Source organism: Salvelinus fontinalis, chromosome 6, assembly GCF_029448725.1.
Source record: "Salvelinus fontinalis isolate EN_2023a chromosome 6, ASM2944872v1, whole genome shotgun sequence".
Lineage (NCBI taxonomy): Eukaryota > Metazoa > Chordata > Actinopteri > Salmoniformes > Salmonidae > Salvelinus > Salvelinus fontinalis.
This window is the reverse complement of record NC_074670.1, coordinates 56,241,109-56,260,504: the sequence shown is the minus strand read 5'-3', so window position 1 is coordinate 56,260,504 and position 19,396 is coordinate 56,241,109. Positions and strand designations below refer to the sequence as shown.

Here is a 19,396-nt window from a genome sequence, read left to right as displayed (position 1 = left end):
TAAGCTCGTAACTTTTAAAGGAATAACCCTTGTATGCAGCGTTAACTGTGAATGCAGTCTCCAACAGAGTATGTGAGCGGAACTAGAGCAGAGCGAGGACTGGAGCATGTCGGCCTTCTCGCCAGCTCCAATTTCGCTCCAGTAGCGCTCACTTCACGAGCATGCGTTTGTAGTGTACTTGTGTGCCGCTATAGCCCCTTGCTTCAGCTACTGTCACGGAGTTTGCGAAATAGCATGATGGTGTACTTACTTCATGCACATGCTAACAGAAAGGAACGAGGTTGGTAGCTAACTAAGTTCATCACTGTATTTATAAATAAAAAATCAGATCTCTTAAAAATGTAGTTCATTTTTGTTCTATTATCTATAAAATAGGCCACAATTGATTTTGGCCCAATAGGCTTGACATCCCTGAGCAAGGCACAATGTTCACTGGGCACCGATGACGTGGGTGACGATTAAGGCAGCTGATTCAGGGGGGTTGGGTTAAATGTGGAAGACACATTTCAGTTGAATGCATTCAGTTGTACAACTGACTAGGTATCCCCTTCCTGTCACGTTCCTGACCGGTTTTCTGTTGTTTTGTATGTGTTTAGTTGGTCAGGGCGTGAGTTGGGGTGGGCATTCTATGTGTTGCGTTTCTATGTTGGGGTTAATGTGTTGCCTGATATGGTTCTCAATTAGAGGCAGGTGTTTGACGTTTCCTCTGATTGAGAACCATATTAAGGTAGGCTGTTCTCACTGTTTGTTTGTGGGTGATTGTTGCTGTGTCTGTGTATGTCGCACCACACGGTACTGTTTCGTTTCGTTCGTTCTTTCATTTCTTTTCGTGTGTTCCTTCCTGTTCGTGCGTTCATGTTATATGTTCTCTAGTTCAGGTTTGGTCTAGTCGTTTATTGTTTTGTAGTTAAAGTGTTCTTCGTGTTTCGTCTTTGTTTAAATAAATCATCATGTATTCATCACCGGCTGCGCCTTGGTCCGCTCATTCACCACAAGACGACCGTAACACTTCCCTTTCCCTTTATTCCCACTTTCAAGGAGCTTTCCATTTTGATAGGGTTATACCTTTAAGTGTTCAGCATCCCCAGTGGCTCTGCAAGCATAGAGAGGATATTCTCAGCTGCCGGCCTGCTCTCTAGACACCATCGCATGAGCTTCAAGCCACAGACTCTGGTCAAACTCGTTTTTCTACAAATTAATTCAAAGGCACTGTAGACTGAGCCTAATAAGGCATTTTTTGTTTCATTTGTATTTAATTCTAAGTCACAGCCTATATGCACAATTTATTGACTATAATGATTTAATACAATCAAATGTTGAACTCCCTATGGTTGAGTTGATGTCCGCGCCCCCGTGGAAATCTAATTAGTATAATAATAATGAAAAAACATAAAAATCTGTCCATTTAAATTAGAGATATCTGTTTTCTTTGCATTGGATAGGTCTCAATCCACCAAATCTGCCTATGTAACACTTCTGTTAAGCGGAGCAGCACAGGGGAACCCAAGAGCAGATTCAGACCAGAAAACAGGGATGAATGAACCAAGATATTTATTGTAACAGGGAGAAATGAAGTGCGGATCCAGGGAAGTTCAGATGAGTTGTAGGAAACCAGATGTGGAGGCTGAGTTTGGAGTGAGCTGTGTTGGGACAGGTAAACAGGTCCGGAGGGGAATCCAAGGGAGTGATGGTGAGATGTGGAACAGGAGACAGGAATGAGAGTCAGAGCAGCAAGACTGTAGTGAGAGGAGAAACAGTGTCAGGCAAGGAAACAAGCACAGCAGGACACAGGATCTTAAATAATAACAAATAGGTGGAAGCATGACTGACTGAACGGAGATTACGATCTGGCAGAGTGGAAGTGGCAGGACTGGTCTTGATTATGGAACGGGTTGCAGCTGGTGGGGAACTGCTCTGACTCCAGCACACCTGTCTCCAACCACACAATCACACACAGAGGGAGAAGTAGGGGAATGGCTGCTGGTCAAGGAGACAATGGATGTCCACTAGGGGGTGTGGCAGGAGCAGATGTGACAACTTCCGCATCTGCGGTGAAATGTGATTTAGACCATGAGACATCAAAAAAATCGGTCTTCACACAAAATCATCTACAGCGTCCGAACGGTTTGGTCTTCAAACTATTATAACCCTTCTACGGAAAGATGAGACTCTCACGAGCACGATGGTGTTCTCCGTTTTGCTCTACGACTCATTTGAAGTTGGTACAGGCGATCTGCCAACTTCCGTCTCTAGCATCCGAACAGTTTGGGCTACACACAAATATGTCCCCTCTGTGTAAAGGTGAGACTCTCACAAACACGTATATGTTGGTTGTTTTGCTCTACACACGTCTAACGGTCCCCCGGTGCCAGTCGAAATTATGGAAGTATATATGGAGACTGTTTAGTGACAGAAATAAGGGGTGTAAATAAAATATACACAGTATATGTTTCCTGATCTTTCTTATATCTCTCAGATATAGAATAGACACTTCAGAACAAACTTCCTTTAGATTTTTTATTTTTATTTATTTTTATTTTATTTTACCGTTATTTTACCAGGTAAGTTGACTGAGAACACGTTCTCCTTTGCAGCAACGACCTGGGGAATAGTTACAGGGGAGAGGAGGGGGATGAATGAGCCAATTGTAAACTTACCAGCCTAGTGTCACACTCGCAAATGCTTCAGAATGTATTTCTTTGTAGGCCATAGCCTTGAAATAATTGAAATAATAGGCACCTTGTCTGGTTCCTGACCTATTTAGAGTGTTAATATGCTGTTTATTATGACATGAAATTATGAGTGCTTCTTACATTCACCTTTTCATGTTTATTAAAATACTTTTGATTCATATCATATGGTTTTGTTTCAGAAATCCAAAACCAAATGGTAGTTCCAGCTAGTCACAAAAATAGATGGGTGTTGGTTAAATTGTGATTTTAATGAATGGAGCGAATTCGGAGCAGCAGTTTCTTTTCATGTGAGCGCGGAGCGGTTTAAAAGGATGTGGAGTGCCGGAGCGTGCTCACCACTCCATTAGCGATGAGTGGGATTGCATTTCAATTTCAATCACGCTGTAACGCTGAATTTCCGTGATACGGATAGAGCCCTTGCTTACAGTAGTAATACACACTGCCATCCCACTCCCTGGTTTCCAAATACACTGCTCAAAAAAATAAAGGGAACACTTAAACAACACAATGTAACTCCAAGTCAATCACACTTCTGTGAAATCAAACTGTCCACTTAGGAAGCAACACTGATTGACAATAAATTTCACATGCTGTTGTGCAAATGGAATAGACAAAAGGTGGAAATTATAGGCAATTAGCAAGGCACCCCCCAAAACAGGAGTGATTCTGCAGGTGGTGACCACAGACCACTTCTCAGTTCCTATGCTTCCTGGCTGATGTTTTGGTCACTTTTGAATGCTGGCGGTGCTCTCACTCTAGTGGTAGCATGAGACGGAGTCTACAACCCACACAAGTGGCTCAGGTAGTGCAGTTCATCCAGGATGGCACATCAATGCGAACTGTGGCAAAAAGGTTTGCTGTGTCTGTCAGCGTAGTGTCCAGAGCATGCAGGCGCTACCAGGAGACAGGCCAGTACATCAGGAGACGTGGAGGAGGCCGTAGGAGGGCAACAACCCAGCAGCAGGACCGCTACCTCCGCCTTTGTGCAAGGAGGTGCACTGCCAGAGCCCTGCAAAATGACCTCCAGCAGGCCACAAATGTGCATGTGTCAGCATATGGTCTCACAAGGGGTCTGAGGATCTCATCTCGGTACCTATTGGCAGTCAGGCTACCTCTGGCGAGCACATGGAGGGCTGTGCGGCCCCACAAAGAAATGCCACCCCACACCATGACTGACCCATCGCCAAACCGGTCATGCTGGAGGATGTTGCAGGCAGCAGAACGTTCTCCACGGCGTCTCCAGACTCTGTCACGTCTGTCACATGTGCTCATGTGCTCAGTGTGAACCTGCTTTCATCTGTGAAGAGCACAGGGCGCCAGTGGGGAATTTGCCAATCTTGGTGTTCTCTGGCAAATGCCAAACGTCCTGCACGGTGTTGGGCTGTAAGCACAACCCCCACCTGTGGACGTCGGGCCCTCATACCACCCTCATGGAGTCTGTTTCTGACCGTTTGAGCAGACACATGCGCATTTGTGGCCTGCTGGAGGTCATTTTGCAGGGCGCTGGCAGTGCACCTCCTTGCACAAAGTCGGAGGTAGCGGTCCTGCTGCTGGGTTGTTGCCCTCCTACGGCCTCCTCCACGTCTCCTGATGTACTGGCCTGTCTCCTGGTAGCGCCTGCATGCTCTGGACACTACTCTGACAGACACAGCAAACCTTTTTGCCACAGTTCGCATTGATGTGCCATCCTGGATGAACTGCACTACCTGAGCCACTTGTGTGGGTTGTAGACTCCGTCTCATGCTACCACTAGAGTGAGAGCACCGCCAGTATTCAAAAGTGACCAAAACATCAGCCAGGAAGCATAGGAACTGAGAAGTGGTCTGTGGTCACCACCTGCAGAATCACTCCTGTTTTGGGGGGTGTCTTGCTAATTGCCTATAATTTCCACCTTTTGTCTATTCCATTTGCACAACAGCATGTGAAATTTATTGTCAATCAGTGTTGCTTCCTAAGTGGACAGTTTGATTTCACAGAAGTGTGATTGACTTGGAGTTACATTGTGTTGTTTAAGTGTTCCCTTTATTTTTTTGAGCAGTGTAATTTTTCATAGAAGAGCTGGCCACCAGACGGTTGTTTTTGAGAGTGAAACGGCTTGGATTCACCTGACTGATTCTACCTCACAGCTACTTCTCTGTTTATTTTCTAATCATGGCGCTCTCCAAGGCATCCTTCTCTTCCATTATTGAAATGTGCAGAATACTTAGAGTTGTCATTAGTGTTCTTTGCGTATACTGTGCCTGATAAGCCTCAACTTTTCAACTTTAATTAATCAAGCCGTTAATTGCGTCCAACCCAAACCCCTATAGTCCAATTAATATTCGAACAAACATAAACAAATACACATATTACTGTACTCAGCAAAAGCTCTATGGGATAGAAATCTGCTTGAAATGTTATAATCTAATTGCTTTTTTGAAGAACTGATAAGGATGTTTATTGTCCAATCACTGAACAGGACATTTACTGTATATTAGGAAAGAGAGAAGCATTGGATTTTCTGACAGCTTTTATTGGCAGCAATTCAAATGATTCCTATGACATTGGAAAATTTCCGTCCTCCCGATAACATCATTCATGACCATCTTTTATTATGAACAGGTAACATATACCACGTTTCACACTATTGTGCTGACCCAAACTGTACTCTGCTATTGGCTCTGGCATTTTCTTTTCACATTGTGCATTCCAGCATGGTTTCAGCAACTATGGTGACTGCGTTAAGAGGCCAGCACAGTACAGCTCGGCTTCTCTTGGCTAGGCTCAGTAGTGTGAAAAGGGTCAAATTTTGCCCGAATTGTTGAGACACAAGTCCTTCCTATATGGCACACCGATTCCGACACCCTTTAAAACAATGTCCATCTACACAATGAGGAACAGAGGGTAGTGCTTCCACACAAACGCAGAACAATGGTACTGTACACATAAAGAGAATCTGTTTGCTCATAACTTCATTTCAACAAAGGAGAAGAAAGTGTTTTATAATGAACACTTAGCTAATCATTAGCGAGAACAAATGAACTGGCAGTAGACAAAGAGCCCAATCTTCACTGCGGGCATGATAATCATTAGGTCCAGGTATTCTGAGGTGTCCACATCTCTTGCAGCCGACAGCACTCGGAATGATCTGAGTCAGGGAATTTGTCCAGAATGGCTGAATAAGCCATAGCTCCATTGTCCATCTCTACCATTCCAGTATTGATTAGAAATAATGTTCCTCCTTCAGTCAAGTCAAAGTGAACGGTATTAAAGCACTTATATCCTCAAGGGTCTTTTCCAATCAGTTTGTGCAGTTGAGTACCAAATAAAGACAAAGTTCGCTGTTCATTGACAACATTTTAGGTAAGAGCTTTCCATTTATATATAGATCTTAAAGAATAACTGCGTAGTTTCCAATGGTGCTTTTTAAATTCACTCTTGAAAACAATGGATGTGCTTGGATAGCTGGATGGTAGGTTAGTCCACATAAAAAGTACTTTTATCTTGACTTGAAGCGATAACAATGTACAGTGTACAGATTGGTTTCAATCTGTCTCAGTCCCTCTCTGTACACTTAAAGGGCTCGCAGATGCAGTTGAACCACTAAGACACAAAAATATAAAAACGACTATGCTGTACATGTTTCGGAGGAGGAGAAACCTATTGGCCAAAGAGTCAAATTTCTCTAGAATTTGTCAACAAATCATCCCATCTGCTCTATGGGTGGTCATTGGCAGTGCTTCCTCCTTTAGTGTCCATATAAGAGCAAAGGTAGGAGCACAAGGCCGGTAAAGGCAATTGGAGCCAGAAGGCGAAGTGCGGGGGCAGAGTTTGGGAGCCCATCCAATGGGAGGGTAGAATCTCCCCACAGTCGGTCATTTCCGCTGGCCTAAGGGTGAGAAAGAGAAATCAATGTTGACCAAAAAACATTGAAGCCCACATGGTTAGCCTGAAACAGAACAGAACAAAACTAGGGATGTATTATTCACTGTCGAGGGCCAAATCTAAGACATCATTCTGATTCAAATTTCAAAGGTTAAAGGTGATCGGGTGGGAGTACTGTAAATATGCAACTGTAACCTCCCTGAACTTAACTGGCAAAGGTTTCAACTCTTGGCAAATCTTCTTTTTTTATACTGTACAAACAACTGAACAAGTATCTATTTTATCCCATTCTAGCTCTGACCCTGATGAAACAATCACCACACCTGTGTTGGTATAATTGGGTCCGGAACATTCCGTGTGGTCTCCACGGTAGCAGGCAGAGGGGTGGTGGCATGATTCTCTCTGCCTGCGGCAGGGCTGAGCAGTCCCGATAGACTGGGAGTGGGCGCCATATCTGTCCCGCTCCCAAATGCCAGGAGGGCATTCCCTGTTTAACAAGATGACAACAGGCACAGTTTGAGAAGAGACAATTTGACTCAAGGCTCCCGAAATGGACCTGACACGTCTTCATCAATTTCCAATCACGCCCACATTCAGTTACTGCACAGTCAGGACCCATTCTGCATTCTGCCTGAGCGGCTTGGCTCGGGCAAGTTTGGATTTGCTCGGTGGAGAAGAAAAGGCGAATACTCAGTATTCTCTTCAGGTTTCCCCAACTGCACCTGCCTCTCCACATCCTCTCATTAACTCACAGACGAGTGGCATTGGCCAAACAAGACTGGAACCTCGCTATGTGTCCTTTTTTGTCATGGAGAGAAGAGGCCACCAAGGAGAGGAGAGGCCACTGAGGAGAGGAGAGGTCACGAGGAGAAGAGAGGAGAGGCGACCAAGGAGAGGAGAGGCCACTGAGGAGAGGAGAGGTCACGAGGAGAAGAGAGGAGAGGCGAAGCGAGGAAAGGAGAGGCCACCAAGGAGAGGAGAGGAAAGGAGAGGAGAGGAGAGGAGAGGAGAGGAGAGGAGAGGAGAGGAGAGGAGAGGAGAGGAGAAGAGAGGAGAGGAGAGGAGAGGAGAGGAGAGGAGAGGAGAGGAGATAGCTTTAGAGTTACTGGTCGTCACTGTTTACCACAGCCACAAAGTCATAAAGCCTGCCTATTTCTACAATTTCATTTTAAACCTAACCTTAACCATAACCTTATCCATGCTTCAAACCTTATGTCTCTCTCTAACCTTAAATGAAGACCAAAAAGCACATTTAGACTTTGTGCCCATACTATCAGGTGGAAACCAGATCTACCTTGCGCTCTCCGGGAGGAAGATAGCCCCTGTCTGTTTAAACAGGTCAGATGAAAAACACTGTAGCAAAGTCAATAATAAGGACAATTAAGTATTCACTACATAGAAAGGGCATAAGCAAAATTGGAATAGAGATGGAAGACCATTAGGGTGAGAGAGAAAAAATCCCAGGGAAATGTGTGTGCTGAGTCACGGTGCTGACGCATGATGCTCCTGAAATAAAGCTGAAAGTCTGGTTCATGTGGTTGAAAGCACTCTTCGTCTTCTATAAGGGATCATAAACATATCGCACAAGCACCATATTGTCTTTCATCCTTGTTTCCCTCTCTGTAAACCATCAGAAGGTGGAACTAGCTTGTCTCCCATCATGTGAGGTGATATTACACTGATTACATGTAATAACGCAATTATTACTGTGCCATTATGGGTTAAGGTTGAGTCTTTTATGCCAATATTTACATCAACTGTTAAAACAGGAATAAATGCACAAGCCGTTAAGACGGAGAGGGTGAATTCATAAATAAGTGATTACTTTAGAATCACAGGGACAACCTATTTCCTTTTCACTCAGGGAAGGCACTGTGAACACCCAGGTGTAATTACCAAGGATACAGCAGGTATTCATCAATGAAAATAGGCTAGGTTCAACAAGGAGTAACATCATCCCTTATTTCCATCATCAAGAAAAAAACAAGTTGAATAATTCCAAAGGCATTGTTGCGCAGACCAATTATTGTAATAGAAAACCACAGTGTTGGATGAATCATTCCTCAGAGAGAAAATACATCTAAGCAAAAATCTAAATCAAGTATAGTAAATACATTTACCAGTACATAGTTAGCACCTATTTTTCTATCTAGAACCTAACACTTGTGGTTCCATGTAGAACCCTTTCCCCAGAGGGTTCTACATGGAACCCAAAATAGTTCTACCTGGATCCAAAAACGGTTCTACCTGGGACCAAAAAGGGTTCTCCTTATGGGGACAGCCGAGGAACCATTTGGAACGCTTTTTTCTAAGAGTGTAGGCTACCGCACATGAGACATGACAAAACACTGAAAGGCAAAATCCCCAGAACTCATGGAGTTCTGCTTTATCCTCTAAAACATGCTGCAGATGTCACACATTCACACTAACAATCACGATGGCTATTCAACTGTAAGTGATCACTACCTTCCTCCAAACCGCCCCATATCATGTACCATTAGAACATAAGGAACAATACTTTATAGAAATAGCGCTTTTTTGAGATACAAGATGATGTTGCTCTTGTTCTTCCCCAGTCTAAACCTTGCAAACATGTTCATTAGGGAACACCGCAGAAAAATGTTTCAAAATATTTCCAAAAGTTCAGATAGTACCTTGGGCTGTTTTCCTTCATTTCATGCCTAGTGAATACAACCCTACACTAAGGCTGCATCCCATATTAAACCCTACTCCCTATATAGTGCACTACTTTTGACCAGAGCCCTATGGAACCTCCAGCCTAAGTCACTGGAGACTGCTTTCAGTGATGACTTGATGGATTAGGAGCCATTGGGAGCCACTCACTGAGACAGACGTTGTCGGTGAAGTATTCCAGGAAGTCGGAGCACTCTTCTCTCTGGTTCCCACTGGCAGAGCAGGAGCACCATGGGGCCACGCTAGACGTGGAGTTATCCACATAGTTGGGAGTTATCGAGCTGCCTGTAGAAACAATGTGTGCTCAGTTCAGTATCAAATATTTATTCCCTCCAAAGACCGATTGTTACAAGACTGTTTTTACAATGTTATACAAACTAAAACATTTATGAACAGTATTTGCAATTCACAGTTCACTCGCACAATGTAAGGTGGAATACTGTTCAAGAAATTAGCAGAAATGCAAGTGTGTTGAGGGTAATTCTTGACAGTTATCTGTTTCTTGTTTTTATGAAGTCAAAGATGGTTCAATTTGTGCTTCCTTTGAAAAGGTTTAGAAGTGTTTGTTGTGCCATTTCTCTCCCAAGTTCTGAAATGGAGTGGAAAGTTTTCAAGTGCTTAATAAATACAGGCCAGGAATGAAAATGCCAAGTGTTTGTTTGTGCTGAAGGGCACCATAGGAAGCTCTTGAAATGCATTAGGTCGCTTTGTGCTCTTTTGAAGAGCATGAAAAAGAAATGGACGTTCTTTGAGCGAGTGCATAAAACAAAGCTAATAGCCTAATCACTGATCAAGCAACATTATGGACTAAACTTTGAAATCCTGTCGCTGCAGGATTGTTTTTCTAAGACAATACGGTTCAAATTAAGATCCTACATCTGTACTGCTTTAAACCTCCACAAATAAGATCGACTCAAATCCTACTCATACTCATTAATTATAGGCCTACAGTATTAAAGAAGGTACATCTAGCATTTCCACCTGCAAATAGCAAATAGTTTCCATGTAGGTACATGCATCAGCATCTTCCTGTTTCATGATTGGTTCTCGTTCGTAAGGTTGCAAACATAAACAACATAACATTACCTTACGCCCATGCAGCAGATGTAATTAGGGTTATGATAAGGTCAGAAAGCAGTGCATAAGCTATTTATGCTATTTCTAAGATATACTTTGAAAACCACAAGGGAATCTGAATTATTGCTAAATTGTTACATGTAGCTCCTTTAAATAGCAACTGTCCTTTCCCCTCCAAAGTAATCATTTCCTTTCACTCTTTCACTCTTTCTCCTGTTTTTTTTCATTAGTTTACCTTTTCTATCCTTCCCTCACTCCTCATTTCCCCAGTATCTATCTGTTTTCTCCATTTCAGTACACTGTAGGCTAGCTACATTTTCTCCACTCACATTCTGTATGTTAAACACTTAATTTTCTCTTTCTCCTGTTCTTTATTCATCGATTTACCCTCTCCTCCACATGTTCGGCTTTCTCCCATCCGTTTCACATTCGCTCTCTCCATCTCTGTACCCACCTATCAGGCCTGTGTAGGCGAGTAGACAGGCTCCATAGTTCCCCTGCTTGCAACCGTTGGCAGATGACTCGGCTGGTTGGCAGTCGTACTGGAACTGAGCCAGGCGGGACCTATACAGAGCCAATACAACTAGCACTGTTTAGCAGTGAGAAAGGGTCGGACACCAATTACAATGATGGCATACCGTAAAGATAGCATGTTGAATTGAATGGTTTTCACTGGAGGAAGAGAGGGTTTCGCTATCTCCATGTGCTATAGATTTGGTACAACACTCGTATGTTTAAGGCTATGTGGCAAACTGCAGTGAGGGGCATTGGTTTATTTTATTTGTTTCATTCCACAAGCCAGAATCATTAGTTCAGCCCCAGAGCAGTAAAAGGGGTGGTGAAAATAATGTTCATGACCAACGATTGCAATGAGCGATAACTCTAATCCATCTTATGTTTTATCTGTGTTAAATATTTTATGTGTTATTGCAGCACACTCTCCAGGGGGTTTGGGGGTAGAATATTGAACCATTTTGTTGATTGAGTGGTTTGCTTGTTCTGTTTTGTGTGTTGATAGAGGGGTGGTTCCCAAATAATGGGTCATGGCCCCACTGGTTGGTCACAGCTGGTACTGTCTGGGTCAGGACTAAAGAATGTCTTTGTTTGGTTGAGTTGGTGGGTTACAAGATAATACAAACAACTACAGTTTTTCTTTAAAAGTGATGTGTTTGGGATGCACTTTTAAACATCTTACACTCTGAGTACAAGACTGGAATAGATGAGCTCGCAGAGATCTACCTCTCTGGGAGCGAGCTGAGGCACAACTTGACCAAGAACAGAAAGAAGTGGTACAGTAGCAGCTCATTGTGCTCTATGTCCCAAAGGATATAGGTCAGTATGTTGTGTTATTGGAGCGTCTCACTCACCTGCACACATAGTCAGCCTTGCAAATACGCATCTGTGTCAGGCAGCTGGGTTTTTCCGAGCCCTCGAAGGAGCAGCCGGGAACTATGGTCTGCCTGCGTCGCTCTGCGCATGCCGTGTCCGTGCAGGGGCAGAAGAGTAGCTCATGCGTGTAGTCTGGAGGGATGCGATCAAAGAACCGGCGTAAGGCCTTGCTGCACTTGGCCTTGTTGCAGAGGCCAGACTTTCCTGAGGGCTTGATGCAGGCAGATACGTACTCTGTGCGGAGCTTCTGGCACAGGTCGTCGACATTACACGCCTTGGCTGCATCCAGGCAGCGGTTCACCGTCACCATGCCAGCCTCGGAGTCTATTGGCGGAAGGGGAAGGAGGGATCAGAGAACCATACAATAACAAGAGAAAGACAGAGAAATACTTTTTGGGTAAATGGTATATCACCTATCAGTGATACAGTGCCTTCAGAAATTTAACTTTTTCCACATTCGTTTGTGATACCGCGTGAACATAAAATTGATTAAATTTAAAAAAAATTGGGTCACTGGCCTACACACAATACCCTATAATGTCAACGTGGAATCATGTTTTTATTCATTTTTTACAAATCAATTCAAATGTCTTGAGTCAATAAGTATTTGACACCTTCGTTATGGTATTTCTAAATAAATTCAGGAGTAAAAATGTGCTTACCAAGTCACATAATAAGATGCATGGACTCACTCTGTGTGAAATAATAGTGGTTAACATGATTTTTGAATGACTACCTCATCTCAAGAACACAGTGAATGTTTGAGTGGCCGAGTTACAGTTTTGATTTAAATCTACGGCAGGTCCTGAAAATCGTTGTCTAGCAATGATCAACAACCAATTGGACAGAGCTTGAAGTATTTTGAAAAGAATACTGGGCAAATGTTACACAATCAAGATGTGAAAAGTTCTTAAAGACCTACTCAGAAAGCCTCACAGCTGTAATCGGTGCAATGGTGCAAAGGCTCAAAGGTGCAAATGCCAAAGGTGCATTTACTTACAGTACCAGTCAAAAGTTTGGACACACCTACTCCTTCAAGGTTTTTTATTTTTATTTTTACTGTTTTTTACATTGCAGAATAATAGTAAAGACGTCAACACTATGAAATATTACATATGGAATCATGTAGTAACCAAAAAAGTGTTCAACAAATCAAAATCTATTTTATATTTGAGATTCTTCAAAGAAGCCACCCTTTGCCTTGATGACAGCTTTGCACACTCTTGGCATTCTTTCAACCAGCTTCACCTGGAATGCTTTTCCAACAGTCTTGAATGAGTTCCCACATATACTGAGCACTTGTTGTGTCACGTATACTCCCTCTCTGGCCTCTAGGTCAACAGGCTGCTTGTTATGACGCACACCTGTCACCATCACTGCGCACACCAGCGCATGCCTGATTACCTTCCCTATTTACACTGCTCAAAAAAATAAAGGGAACACTTAAACAACACAATGTAACTCCAAGTCAATCACACTTCTGTGAAATCAAACTGTCCACTTAGGAAGCAACACTGATTGACAATAAATTTCACATGCTGTTGTGCAAATGGAATAGACAAAAGGTGGAAATTATAGGCAATTAGCAAGACACCCCCCAAAACAGGAGTGATTCTGCAGGTGGTGACCACAGACCACTTCTCAGTTCCTATGCTTCCTGGCTGATGTTTTGGTCACTTTTGAATACTGGCGGTGCTCTCACTCTAGTGGTAGCATGAGACGGAGTCTACAACCCACACAAGTGGCTCAGGTAGTGCAGTTCATCCTGCACTACCTGAGGTCATTTTGCAGGGCTCTGGCAGTGCACCTCCTTGCACAAAGGCGGAGGTAGCGGTCCTGCTGCTGGGTTGTTGCCCTCCTACGGCCTCCTCCACGTCTCCTGATGTACTGGCCTGTCTCCTGGTAGCGCCTGCATGCTCTGGACACTACGCTGACAGACACAGCAAACCTTTTTGCCACAGTTCGCATTGATGTGCCATCCTGGATGAACTGCACTACCTGAGCCACTTGTGTGGGTTGTAGACTCCGTCTCATGCTACCACTAGAGTGAGAGCACCGCCAGCATTCAAAAGTGACCAAAACATCAGCCAGGAAGCATAGGAACTGAGAAGTGGTCTGTGGTCACCACCTGCAGAATCACTCCTGTTTTGGGGGGTGCCTTGCTAATTGCCTATAATTTCCACCTTTTGTCTATTCCATTTGCACAACAGCATGTGAAATTTATTGTCAATCAGTGTTGCTTCCTAAGTGGACAGTTTGATTTCACAGAAGTGTGATTGACTTGGAGTTACATTGTGTTGTTTAAGTGTTCCCTTTATTTTTTTGAGCAGTGTATGTCACTCCCTTTGGTTCCTTCGCCAGGTGCTATTGTTTCTCTTTCAGTTTCCTGTCTGTGTGTTGTTCGTGTTTCTTGTTTTGTATTTTGTTTAATTTATTTATTTATTTACTCACTCCCTGATCTTGCTTCCCGACTTCCAGCGCACACGTTTCATGTTGGCTGCTTTTCCTTCACTGTAACGATTTTCCTCCTCTTCAGACGAGGAGTATGAAGGATCAGACCAATACGCAGCGTGGTAAGTGTCCATGATAGTTTAATAAAACTGAACACGACAAAATACAAAAATAACAAAGTGAATGATAATGAAAACCAAAACAGTCCTGAAATGTGAAACAAACACTAACACAGGAAACAATCACCCACAACACACAATGGAAAACAGGCTACCTAAATATGGCTCCCAATCAGAGACAACGATAAACAGCTGCTTCTGATTGGGAACCACACCAGGCCCAACAAAGAAAAACAACAACTTAGAAAAAAGAACATAGACTGCCCACCCTAATTCACGCCCTGACCAAACAAAAATAGAGACACAAAAACGGAACTAAGGTCAGGACGTGACAGTACCCCCCCCCGAAGGTGTGGACTCCGGCCGCAAAACCTAAACCCATAGGGGAGGGTCTGGGAGGGCATCTGTCCGCGATGGCGGCTCTGGCCGTGGACCCCACTCCACCATAGTCTTGGCCCACTTAAGTGGCGCCTTTGGAGCCGTGACCCTCGCCGCCGACCTCGGACTGGGGACCCTTTCAGCGGGCCCCGATTAGACGGGAGACTCCGGCAGCGCCGGACAGGCGGGAGACTGCGCCGGAGTGAAGGGCAGTTCCTGACTGACGGGCGGCTCAGGCAGCTCCTGACTGACGGGCGGCTCTGGCAGCTCAGGACAGACGGGCGGCTCCGGCTGCTCCGGACAGGAGGGAGACTGGCTGCTCCGGACAGGAAGGAGACTCCGGCTGCTCCGGACAGGAGGGAGACTCTGGAGGCTCCGGAGTAGAGGGCGTCGCTGGAGGCTCCGGACTAGAGGGCGTCGCTGGAGGCTCCGGACTAGCTTCCTTCGTTGGAGGCCTCATGCCATGGATCCTCACTGGAGGCTTCATGCCATGGATCCTCACTGGAGGCTTCGTGCCATGGATCCTCACTGGAGGCTTCGTGCCATGGATCCTCACAGGAGGCTTCGTGCCCTGGATCATCACTGGAGGCTTCGTGCCATGGATCATCACTGGAGGCTTCGTGTCATGGATCATCACTGGAGGCTTCGTGCCATGGATCATCACTGGAAGCCTCGTGCCATGGATTATCACTGGAGGCTTCTTGCCATAGATCATCACTGGAGGCTTCGTGCCATGGATTATCACTGGAGGCTTCTTGCCATGGATTATCACTGGAGGCTTCGTGCCATGGATCATCACTGGAGGCTTCGTGCCATGGATTATCACTGGAGGCTTCTTGCCATGGATTATCACTGGAGGCTTCATGCCATGGATCATCACTGGAGGCTTCTTGCCATGGATCACCACTGGAGGCTTCTTGCCATGGATCACCACTGGAGGCTTCGTGCCATGGATTATCACTGGAGACTTCTTGCCATGTATCATCATAGGAGGCTTCGTGCCATGGATTATCACTGGAGGCTTCTTGCCATGGATTATCACTGGATTGGAGAGACACACAGAAGGCCTGGCTCTGGGAGAAGGCACAGGACTCACGAGGCTGGGAAGACATGCTGGAGGGTTAGTGCTTAGCACAGACACAGATCTCACCAGGCTGGGGAGACATGCAGGAGGCCTTGTCCTTGGCCGAGGGACCGGATGCACTGGACCTTGGAGGCGCACTGGCGGTCTCGAGCGCAGAGCTAGCACCATTCGTCCTGGCTGGATCCCCCCTGTAGCCCGGCAAGTGCGGGGAGTTGCAACAGGCCGCACTGGGCTGTGCTGGCGAACTGGAGACACCGTGCGTAGGGCTGGTGCAGTATACCCCGGGCCGAGGAGACGCACTGGAGACCAGATGCGCTGAACCGGCATCATCCCTCCTGGCTCGATGCCTACTCTAGCCCGGAAGATTCGAGGAGCTGTGATGTAGCGCACCGGGCTATGCGTGCGCACTGGGGACACCTTGCGCTTCGCCGCATAACACGGTGCCTGCCCAGTCACTCTCTCGCCACGGTAAGCACGGGGAGTTGGCTCTGGTCTCCTACCTGAGTCCGCCAATAGACCCGTTTCCCCCCCCCAAAAAAAATTCTGGGGCTGCCTCTCGTGCCCGTTACCTCGCGCTAATTCCTCGTAGTGGCGCCGCTCCGCTCTAGCTGCCTCCAGCTCTTCCTTGGGACGGCGATATTCCCCAGCCTGTGCCCAGGGTCCCTTACCATCCAAAATCTCCTCCCAAGTCCGGGAGTTCAGAACCCTCTGCTCCTGGTTACCACGCTGCTTGGTCCTTTTTTGGTGGGTGATTCTGTAACGATTTTCCTCCTCTTCAGACGAGGAGTATGAAGAATCGGACCAATACGCAGCGTGCTAAGTGTCCATGATAGTTTAATAAAACTGAACACGACAAAATACAAAAATAACAAAGTGAATGATAACGAAAACTGAAACAGTCTTGAAATGTGAAACAAACACTAACACAGGAAACAATCACCCACAACACACAATGGAAAACAGGTTACCTAAATATGGCTCCCAATCAGAGACAACGATAAACAGCTGCCTCTGATTGGGAACCACACCAGACCAAACACATAGAAAAACAACAACCTAGAAAAAAGAACATAGACTGCCCACCCTAACTCACGCCCTGACCAAACTAAAATAGAGACACAAAAACGGAACTAAGGTCAGGACGTGACATTCACTCTGCGGTCCAACTCATCCCAAACCATCTCAATTGGGTTGAGGTCGGGTGATTGGGGAGGACAGGTCATCTGATGCAGCACTCCATCACTCTCCTTGGTCAAATAGCTCTTACACAGCCTGGAGATGTGTTAGGTCATTGTCCTGTTGAAAGACAATTGATAGTCCTACTAAGCGCAAACCAGGTAGGACGGAGTATCGCTGCAGAAGGCTGTGGTAGCCATGCTGGTTAAGTGTGCCTTGAATTCTAAATAAATCATAGACAGTGTCACACTTCCTCCTCCATGCTTCACAGTGGGAACCACACAAGCGGAGATCATCCGTTCACCTACTCTGCGTCTCACAAAGACATGGCAGTTGGAACCAAAAATCTCAAATTTGGACTCATCAAACTAAATGACAGATTTACACCCGTCTAATGTCCATTGCTCGTGTTTCTTGGCCCAAACAAGTCTCTTCTTCTTATTGGTGTGCTTTAGTAGTGGTTTCTTTGCAGCAACGCGACCATGAAGGCCTGATTCACACAGTTGATGTTGAGATGTGTCTGTTACTTTGAACTCTGTGAAGCATTTATTTGGGCTGCAATCTGAGGCTGGTAACTCTAATGAATTTATCCTCTGCAGCAGAGGTAACTCTGGGTCTTCCTTTCCTGTGGCAACCCTCATGAGAGCCAGTTTCATCATCGTGCTTGATGGTGTTTGCGACTGCACTTGAAGAAACTTTCAAAGTTATTGAAATTTTCCGGATTGACTGACCTTCATGTCTTAAAGTAATGATGGACTGTCATTTGTCTTTGCTTATTTGAGCTGTTCTTGACATCAAATCAAATCAAATTGTATTTGTCACATGCGCCCAATACAACAGGTGTAGACAGTGAAATGTTTACTTACAAGCCCTTAATAACCAACAATGCAGTTTTTAGAAAATACCAAAAACAAAGGAAGTAAGAGATAAGAATAACAAATAATTAAAGAGCAGCAGTAAATAACAATAGCGGAGCTACATACAGGGGGTACCGGTACAGAGTCAATGTCAATGTGCGGGGGCACCGCGGTGTCGAGGTAATTGAGGTAATATGTACATGTAGGTAGGTAGGTAGAGATATTAAAGTGACTATGGATAGATAATAACAGAGAGTAGCAGCAGTGATCCAGGGGAAGGGGGAGGGGGTGCAGTGCAAATAGTCTGGGTAGCCATTTGATTAGCTGTTCAGGAGTCTTATGGCTTGGGGGTAGAAGCTATTTAGGAGCTTCTTGGACCTGGACTTGGTGCTCTGGTACCGCTTGCCGCGCGGTAGCAGAGAGGACAGTCTATGACTAGGGTGGCTGGAGTCTTTGACGACTTTTAGGGCCTTCCTCTGACACCACCTGGTATAGATGTCCTGGATGGCAGGAAGCTTTGCCCCAGTGATGTACTGGGCCGTACGCACAACCCTCTGTAGTGCCTTGTGGTCGGAGGCCGAGCAGTTGCCATACCAGGCAGTGATGCAAGCAGTCAATATGCTCTCGATGGTGCAGCTGTAATACCTTTTGAGCATCTGAGGACCCATGCCAAATCTTTTCAGTCTCCTGAGGGGGGACAGGCTTTGTCGTGCCCTCTTCACGACTGTCCTGGTGTGCTTGGACCAGTTTAGTTGGTTGGTGATGTGGACGCCAAGGAACTTGAAGCTCTCAACCTGCTCCACTACAGCCCCGTCGATGAGAATGGGGGCATGCTTGGTCCTCCTTTTCCTGTAGTCCACAATCATCTTCTTTGTCTTGATCACGTTGAGGGAGAGGTTGTTATCTTTGCACCACATGGTCAGGTCTCTGACCTCCTCCCTATAGGCTGTCTCATCGTTGTCGGTGATCAGGCCTACCACTGTTGTGTCATCAGCAATCTTAATGATGGTGTTGGAGTCGTACCTGGCCGTGCAGTCATGGTTGAACAGGGAGTACAGGAGGGGGCTGAGCTCGCACACCTGAGGGGCCCCTATGTTGAGGATCAGCATGGCGGATGTGTTCTTACCTACCCTTACCACCTGGGGGCAGCCCATCCGGAAGTCCAGAATCCAGTTTCAGAGAGAGGTGTTTCGTCCCAGGGTCCGTAGCTTAGTGATGAGCTTTGAGGGAACTATGATCTGTAGTCAATGAATAGCATTCTTACATAGGTGTTCCTTTTGTCCAGGTGTGAAAGGGCAGTGTGGAGTGCAATAGAGATTGCATCATCTGTGAAACTGTTCGTGCGGTATGCAAATTGGAGTGGGTCCAGGGTTTCTGGGATAATGGTGTTGATGTGAGCCATGACCAGCCTTTCAATGCATTTCATGGCTACAGATGTGAGCGCTACGGGTCGGTAGTCATTTAGGCAGGTTACCTTAGTGTTCTTGGGCACAGGGACTATGATAGTATGCTTGAAACATGTTGTTATTACAGACTTGGATAGGGAGAGGTTGAAAATGTCAGTGAAGACACTTGCCAATTGGTCAGTGCATGCTCGAAGTACACGTCCTGGTA

At 45.5% G+C, this 19,396-nt stretch overlaps 1 protein-coding gene across 1 annotated transcript in view; it reads right to left on the bottom strand.

The window, feature by feature from the left end:
• Positions 1-5,184: 5,184 nt before the first annotated feature.
• gfra4b (GDNF family receptor alpha 4b) overlaps positions 5,185-19,396 on the bottom strand; it is a 107,361-nt gene continuing 93,149 nt past the window's right edge. Inside the window, exons 4-8 of the mRNA XM_055927206.1 lie at positions 11,696-12,041; positions 10,783-10,892; positions 9,402-9,536; positions 6,881-7,044; positions 5,185-6,561 (exon numbers count right to left, since the gene is read on the bottom strand). Coding sequence (XP_055783181.1) covers positions 6,421-6,561; positions 6,881-7,044; positions 9,402-9,536; positions 10,783-10,892; positions 11,696-12,041 — 896 coding nt within the window. The 3' untranslated portion in view covers positions 5,185-6,420. The remainder of the gene's footprint in view (positions 6,562-6,880; positions 7,045-9,401; positions 9,537-10,782; positions 10,893-11,695; positions 12,042-19,396) is intronic.